The sequence below is a fragment of the Stenella coeruleoalba genome (genome assembly GCF_951394435.1).
Source record: "Stenella coeruleoalba genome assembly, chromosome: 19".
NCBI classification, from domain to species: Eukaryota; Metazoa; Chordata; class Mammalia; order Artiodactyla; family Delphinidae; genus Stenella; species Stenella coeruleoalba.
Window position 1 is genome coordinate 1,923,771 of NC_137165.1, and position 8,721 is coordinate 1,932,491.

Below are 8,721 nucleotides of genomic sequence, written 5' to 3' on the forward strand. Positions count from 1 at the left end.
CCGTGGCAGTGGGTGATAGTTTTAGTGACTCTCGTAAGTGGAGCCCTTGGCCCTGACGGAACCGCCTGATGCTGGGCACATGCCGTCCCTGAGCTCCAGCACAGCCCTGCAGGGAGAGTGAGAAATTGTGCACCAGAAAAGTTCAGTGACTTCTTAAGGTCAGGCAGCTACGAGCCCAAGCTCGTAGGGTTCAGACCCTAGTTTACCCGATGCTAAAGCCCAGCTCTCTTCCTGGTACAGACGCCCGTGGCATGACGTCGGGAGAGGAGGGCACACAGGGCCACCTTCCTAAACTGCCTGCAGCTCCCAGAGTGGCTGAAGTGAGGCCAGCCAGGTTTCCTCGCCCTCCTTTGTCCACCCCTCATTCCAGGGGCCAGCTAGCTGCGGGGGTTGATTGTGTGAATCACGTTTTTATTATCTTTTAAGAAGCAGAAATGCTGTCTCCTGTATATTCCTGGGTATTGAATCTTAAACTAGTCGGACTCCTTTAACTTTTCTGAGGCCCACACTTTTCCTCTCGAGCAGTCACTCTCCCTGAGCCTGGCCCATGCTCATCATCTCTGATGGGTTCAGGATGCTTTAGCACAGAGAGAAAGCCAGGCTCGCACGGCTTAGCTCGATCCGGCCTCCTTTCTCCGCTGCACGAAACACACATAAAGCGGGAAGACTTCAGGCCCACGGCGGTGCTCACTGGTCTGTCCGCGTGGCGCTAGGCAGGGTTCTCGCAGGTGCTGTGTGTGGGCAGGTTAGCAAGAGCGTGTGGGGGGCTGCTGCATCCAGGCCCTCGGAACAGAGTGGACTTTGGAGAGGACGCATGAAGCCCCGGACGTGGAGGTCGCACATCCTAGGCCAGCAGGGGGGCTCTGTCACTGATACCCATACTGGGGAGCCGGGTCGGTAACTGATGGATAAGCGGGGTTCCATATAGGCCTGTAGACGAAGCACAGTTGCCCAGTAGATAATAAAGCTACGAACCCTGTAAAAGTAACAGCAGGATCGACAGGGTGGGAGGTGGGAGAGGAGGAGGGAGGCTGATTGCCCTGTCTCTCAGAAGAGGAGCCAGTAAGCAGGGCTTGGAGTTGATAAATCAAGATTTGAAGTGTTTTTCTTTCTGTTTTTTTAATTAAAGGTAGTTAAATGAAACGTCCAGAATAGGCCTCTATAAAGTCAGTAGATTGGTGGTTGCCAGGGGGGTTTGAGGAAGGGTGAAATGAGGAGTGGCCGAAGCGGGTACAGCGTTTCTTTGGGGGGAGATACTAATCACAACTCTGAGTATCCTGAACGTCATTAAATTGTATGCTTTCAGTGGGCAAATTGTATCGTATGTGAATTATATCACCAAAAAGCTGTTATTTTTTAAAGTGGTTAGACTACATTTGGAAAATTCATTCCCGACTGAGGGTGGTTATCTAGTGAGAAAACTGACCCTCCAAGGTGACCAGATGGTACAGTCCCTCCTGGGGGCACCGTCCCCGAGGCATTGTGCTCAGAGCAGGTGCAGCCCTGCCTGGGGTCGCCCTTCACACTGATGCCGTGTGGATGGGGCAGAAAATTCTGTGTTTGATACCAGTGGGTAGGTGTTTTTCCTTTGGGAGCTGTTCTTTTACAGGTCATGAGACTTACATGACCCTTCATGTTCCCACGTTTGCCTTAGTTACCAGGAAGATCAAACAGAAAAGGAGTCACGGGTTTCCCTGGTGGCACAGTGGTTGAGAGTCCGCCTGCCGATGCAGGGAACGTGGGTTCGTGCCCCGGTCCGGGAGGATCCCACGTGCCACGGAGCGGCTAGGCCCATGAGCCATGGCCGCTGAGCCTGCGCGTCGGGAGCCTGTGCTCTGCAATGGGAGAGGCCACAACAGTGAGGGGCCCGCGTACCGCTAAAAAAAAAAAAAAAAAAAAGGAAAGGAGTCACACAGTAATTACGATGGGCTAGGTTTTCATGGCCCTGCTGCTGGTTCTGAATGATTCCTGATCATCCGTCTGTTTCAACAATCTCATGGTATATGTACATTTTTTATTATAAGCTGTCTTGAGGCTTATTTTGGAAGTAGGGAGTATGTATGATAAATAATAACTTTAAAAATATTCCCATCTGTCTTTTTAAGAAGGCTGAGTATTTTTTTTCCATTTGTAGCTGTTGAAAAATGCATGTTTCCCCTTTTTTGATTTTCATCAAATCTTTTTAAAATAACAGCTTTATTGACATACAGTAGTCCCCCCTTATCCACAGGGTATACCTTCCAAGACCCCCCAGTGGATGCCTGAAACCGTGCACGGATAGTACTAAACCCTATGTATAGTCTGTTTTTTCCTGTACATACATATCTATGATAAAGTTTAACTTACTAATTAAGCACAGTAAGAAATTAACAGTAATAACTAATAATAAAATAGAACAATTATGGCAATATACCTTCTTGTGCAAATTTAATGCCTTTTTCATCTTAACTAAGCACTTTCACATACTGTGTCTGCAACTTTTACAATTTGATATGTGACATGAATTTCTGTTTCCTTCTTCACAAGTTTACGGATGGACGATTCATTCATACCATAGATCTTAGCAATCTCAGCACCCAGTTTTCCTTCCTTAAGTCGAGAACTTTTGCCTTTTCGCTTAAAGGAAGCACTTCACAGCTTCTCTTTAGTATATCTGAATTGCCAGCCTCACTACTTTTGTAAAATTAAGTAAAATAAGGATCACTTGGACATAAGCAGTGTGGTCTGATACCCGAGATGGCTGCTGAGTGACTGACGGGCAGGATCTGCTGGACAAAGGGCCGATTCACATCCCAGACGGAGTGAGACAGCCCAAGAGTTCATCACACTACTAAGAACAGCGCACAATTTTAAACGTATAAATTATTGATTTCTGCAATTTTCCATTTAGTGTTTTCAGAGTGAGGTTGACCGTGGGTAACTGAAACTGTGGAAGGTGAAACCTCAGATGGGGGCTGTGGGGGATGTCTGTAATTCACATGCCATATGATTCACCCATTTAAAGTGTATACTTCAGTAGTTTTTAGTATATTCACAGAATTGTGCAGCCGTTACGACAATCACTTTTAGAACATTTTCATCCCCCCCACAAAGAAACTCCGTACCCATAATCAGTCACACCCCATTTCTTCTCAATCCACTCAGCTTTAGGCAACCACTAATCTGCTTTCTATCTCTGCAGTAGGTTTATCTAATCTGGCCATGTTATATAAATGGAATCATATAATATGTGGCCTTTGATCTCTGGCTTCTTTCACTTAGCATAATGGTTTTTGAAAGTTCATCCATGTTGTAGCAGGTGTCAGTACTTCATCCTTTTTATTGCCATGTAGTATTTCACTGCATGCCTGTAATTTTTTTGCTCTCTGTTCATAGTTTGGGTTGTTTCCACTCTGACTGTTGTGAATAATGCTGTCATGAGCACTCATGTACATGTTTTCAAATGGAGATGTTTTCGTTTCTCTTGGGTGTCTACCTAGGAGGAGAATTGCTGGGTCACACAGTAACTCTATGTTTAACCTTTTGAGGAACCTCCAGACTGTTTTCCAATGCAGCCGAACCAGTTTGCATTCCCACCAGCAGTGAATGAGGGTTCCAGTTTCTCCATGTCCTTGCCAGCTCTTGCTGTTATCTGTCTTTTTGCCTGTAGCTGTCATAGTGGGTGTAAGGTTTTCAAACCTTAACCTAAGGTACAGGTAGCATTCACATTGACTGAAAACATCGCTGAAGGCACAGTAGACCCACTTCAGAGATGTGAGAATGTATCTGATTTTCAGGTCGAGCCAGGAGGCTACTTGGTTTTATGATCTCTTGTTTTGCTCTTGATTTGCAGGTGGTGGTTACCAATACAGTTCCACACGAAATCCAGAAGCTCCAGTGCCCCAAAATTAAAACTGTGGATATAAGCATGATCCTTTCAGAAGCCATCCGTCGGATTCACAATGGGGAGTCCATGTCCTACCTTTTCAGAAACATAGGTTTAGATGACTGAACAGCTTTCCTTTCTTAAAACTCTCAAGGGCCAAACTGGAATAGTAAGAATAAGCACTGTGAGGCGTGTGCCTGACTGATGATTTCACAGGGACCGTCTGTGTCTTGTTCCTTCCTTTTGTTAATTCCTATGAAGATAGACCAACTTTTTAATTCCATTTGGGTGTTTGTGAGTTTATGGGGGCAATTTTTATAAAAGAAAAACTATATTCTCCTCTTAAATAAAATAAGTTAAGACCTGGTTGTGTTCAGTTTACCTGTTGAAAAAATAACTTGGAAAAAAGATTTTAAGCTCACAAACAACCTTTTCCCAAAGTTGCTGGAGCCCAGGTGCTTTAAAAAGTTAATAAAATAAAATGATATACTGTATGATAATGCAGGTGAAAAGCCAAAAAGGTTATGCTGTTAAGTCCAGTAAATTACATTTTTAGAAATGCTGTTATAGACACGCATATGGAATATGTGACCGTTATTTATTTTCTGCAACAAAAGAAGGAATAAAAACTGTATCTGTGTGTGTGTATGTGTGTGTTTTTTTAACTTTGTGTTTTGGCAATTGTTTTATAACTAAAATAAAATGAGAGCTGAATATACATGCTGTGGATGTTGGAATGTTCATCAGCTTGTTGAGATTTCTGCAGCTTTGGGGTGATACAGTAGTCTCTTCGGGATGTAATGTTCCCTGTTCTGTTTGTCCAGGACCCTGCACGTTCTCAACGCGTAGTCACTTGACTGCAGCAGGAGAGGAATTGGAACACCAGCTGTGAGCCACTGGGGCAGGTCAGGAGTTGGCGTGAGCTGCCATCTGCATCTTGGTGTGGCTCCTTGGCGTGGCATCTTTGTTCTGCTCCTTGTTTAAACAAAATGCAGCACTGCATGCTCTGGAAAATGAGATGCTGGCGGGGAGGGGGTTACAGAGGGCAAGCGATGTGACCCTTGTCAGTGTCAAGCACCTAGTATTGTCTGTCAGAGTTCAGAACTCTACCTTAGAGTTTATCAGGCTGGGAGACACTGGGGTCCCATGAGTTATGCCACTAAGGTCATGTAATGGCAGTCCCCTCCAATTCATGCAGGAAAGAATTAAGATTACTTTTTCTTCCAAAAGACCTTAAACCTTTGCTTTCTGAGTGCATGCTCAGAAAAGACCTGAGAAAGCCTTTAAGCTTGCACGTGTGGCTGCCCTGAGGTTCTGTGTAAGCAAGAAGTGAGGGCCAAGGCAGGGTTGAAGGCATGCCCCAGGACACACAGCCCATCTACAGACTGGGAGAGTTGTTCTCTCTCTCTCTCTTTTTTTTTTTTTTTTTTTGTTTGGTTTCAGGGTTTTACGGAAGTGTGTGATGACTCACTAGCTGACTGTCCAGAGATTTCAGTTGCCACCAACAACAAAGAATACAGACTTTACAAAATCAGTTTTGAAAAGCCACTATGCAGACAAACCCTGTGGAGGGAGGAGAATCTGATTTCCAGACTTTCACATTATAATATTTAAAATACCAGTTTTCAACAACAAGAAAAAATTCCGAGGCATGTAGAGAAACAGGAAGGTTGGGCCCATACACGGCATCTTCCTTGAGGAAGCCCAGACTTTAGACCTACTAGACAGAGACTTTAAGTCAACTCTTTCAAACATGCTCAAGAGCTAAAGGAAATCATGGGGATTATGTCTCACCAAATGGAGAACATCAATAAGGAGAGAGAAATAATAAAAATGAACCAGACAGAGAGGATTTGAGGAAGATGGTGGAGTAGGAAGCACCAGGAATCTGTCTCTCCACCTAGACAGTTGCAGTGGCAAATACATCTGATGATTTTGGAATTCTGGAGTCTATTGAAGGTTTGCAATTTCCAGGGGAAGTGTTGCACAGTAGATTATAGCTAATTTTGGTCAAAACCAGCTCTTAGTACAGTTGGAGATACCCGGCCCCCACTCCCACCCCTGTGGCAGGCAGCTCTGCACATGCTTCTGGAGTAGTCTGCACCAGCTTGTGGGAGCCAGGATAGGCAAAAAGGCCCCGTCCTCCAGATAGCAGGAATCTGTGCTCTGATAGCTGATATCGGCTTCTGATCACAGAAGTGCAAAGAGGCTGGTAGCCATTGTTACCTCACCTCCCCCACTGTTGCAAGCTCCTCCTCCTCCAGTTGAAGAAGGAACAGTGCCTAACTCATGCTGAGGCCAGCATTACCCTACTACAAAAAACAGAGACATTGTAAGAAAGATGAAGCAAAGTCCAGTATCTCAAGAACATAGGTGCAGAGATCCTCAACAAAATATTAGCAGAACAATTCCAACAGTGTATAAAAAGAATTATGCATAACCAAGTGGGTTTATCCCAGATATGCAAGGCTGTCTCAACATTTGAAAACTCGTGTAATCCATCACATCAACAGACTAAAAAAAGAAAAATTACATGATTATATCAATTGATGCAGAAAAATCATCTGACAAAATCCAACATCCATTCATGATAAAAACTGAGTGACATAGGAGTAGAGAGGGCATCTCCTCATCTTTTTAAAGAATATCTTCAAACAAACTACAGTGAACATCATACTTAGTGGTGAGAAACGAGAAGCTTTCCCACTAAGATCAGAAATAAGGCAAGGATGTCTCCTCTCATCACTCTTTTTCAACATTGTACTGGAAAGCCAAGCTAATGCAATAAGAGAAAGATTTAAAAGGTACACAATTGGGAAGGAAGACATAAAACTGCTTTGTTCTCAGATAATATGATCATCAATGTAGAAAATCTGAAAGAGTAACAATGCCTCCACCCCAACTCGGAGCTAATAAGTGATTATAGTTAGATTGCAGGATACAAAGTCAATTGGTTTTCTATATACCAGCAATGAATAAGTGGAATTTGAAAATAAAGGTACAATGCCATATACATTAGCACCACAAATATGACATACTTAGGTATAAATCTAACAAAATATGTATAAGATCTATATAAGGAAAACTGCAAAACTGATGAAAAATCAAAGAACTAAATGAGAGATAGTCCATGTTCATGGAGAGGAAGACTAATTGTCAAGATGTTAGTTCTTTCGAACTTGATCTAAAGATTGAGTGCAATCCCAGGGACTTCCCTGGTGGTGTGGTGGTTAAGAATCCAACTGCCAGTACAGGGGACACGGGTTCGAGCCCTGGTCTAGGAAGATCCCACATGCCACAGAGCAACTAAGCCCATGCGCCACACTTACTGAGCCTGTGCTCTAGAGCCCACGAGCTACAACTACTGAAGCCCATGCACCTAGAGCCCATGCTCTGCAACAGAGAGAAGCCACCACAATGAGAAGCCCACGCACTGCAACGAAGAGTAGCCCCCGCTCACCACAACTAGAGAAAGCCTGTACGCAGCAACAAAGACCCAGTGCAGCCAAAAGTAAATAAATAAAAAGATTCAATGGAATCCCAATCAAAATCCCACCAAGTTATTTTGTGGATTTTGACAAACTGATCCTAAAGTTTACATGGAGAGAGAAAAGCCTCAGGATCACCAATACAGTATTGAAGGGGAAGAGCAAGGTTGGAGTATTCACACTACCCCACTTCAAGACAACTCTAAAACTAAAGCGTATAGACCGATTGAACAGAGCACCCAGAAATAGACCCACATATATATAGTCAACCAGTCTTTGACAAAGGAGCAAAGGCAACATAGTGGACCAAAAATCATCTTTTCAACAAGTAGTACTTGAATAGCTGGATATTTACATGGAAAAAAAAATGAATGTAGACTTAAGTGTAAAAGTCAAAAACATAAAACTCCTAGAAGAAAACCTAGATGACCTTGGTATGGCAGTGACTTTTTAGATATGACACCAAAGGGATGGTCCATGAAAGGAATAATTGATAAACTGGAATTAACTAAAATTAAAAACTTTTGCTCTGTGAAATGCACTGTTAAGAGAGTAAAAGACATGCCACAGGCAGAAAAATCTTTGGAAAACTCTTAACTGATAAAAGACTGGTAAAAAGAACAGTTAAATCTCAATAATAAGAAAACAATAGCCCGATTAAAAATTGGGCTGAAGACCTTACAGACACCACCAAAGAAAATATACAGATGGCAAATAAGCATATGAAAAGATGCTCTCTATTGTATGTCTTCAAGGAACTAAAAATTAAAACAATGAGATACACTACACACTTATTAGGATGACCAAAATCTGGAACACTGACAACACCAAATGCTGACAAGGCCGTGGAGCAACAGGAACTCCGTCATTGCTAGTGGGAATGCAAAATAACCACTTTGGCAGGAAACTAAACACACTTTCACCATGTTATCCAGCAATCATGCTCCTTGGTATTTACCCAAAGTAGTCAAAAACATGTCCACATAAAAACCTGCACATGGAATTTTATAGCAGTTTTATTCATAGTTGCCAAAATTTGGACGCAATCAAAATGTCCTTCAGTAAGTGAGTGGATAAATAAACTGTGGTACTTCCAGACAGTGGAATATTATTCGAGCAGCAAAAAGAAATGAGTTATCCATGAAACGATGTGGCGGAAACTAAAATGAATCTTATTAGACAATCTGAAAAAAGCTATAATACTATACGACGCCAACTATATGACAGTCTTTATGGAGACTAAAAGATCAGTGGTTGCCAGGGGTTGGTGGGGGGATGGAGGGAGGACTAGAGAGAGCACAGAAGATTTTTGTGGCAGTGAAAAATACTCTATGATACTATAATGCTGGATATATGTCATTATACATA

General features: G+C 42.9%; 1 protein-coding gene across 7 annotated transcripts in view; it reads left to right on the forward strand.

Annotated features, from left to right (window-relative positions):
• Positions 1-6,883, forward strand: part of PRPSAP2 (phosphoribosyl pyrophosphate synthetase associated protein 2) — a 41,476-nt gene extending 34,593 nt beyond the window's left edge. For 4 of the 7 annotated variants that reach the window (XM_079903734.1, XM_079903732.1, XM_079903736.1 and 1 more), the window contains exon 12: positions 3,833-6,883. In XM_079903734.1, the coding sequence (XP_079759860.1) occupies positions 3,833-3,991 (159 nt within the window). In that variant the 3' untranslated portion in view covers positions 3,992-6,883. The remainder of the gene's footprint in view (positions 1-3,832) is intronic. The other 3 variants (XR_013824966.1, XR_013824967.1, XM_079903735.1) reach the window with 3 other exon arrangements.
• Positions 6,884-8,721: the final 1,838 nt, after the last annotated feature.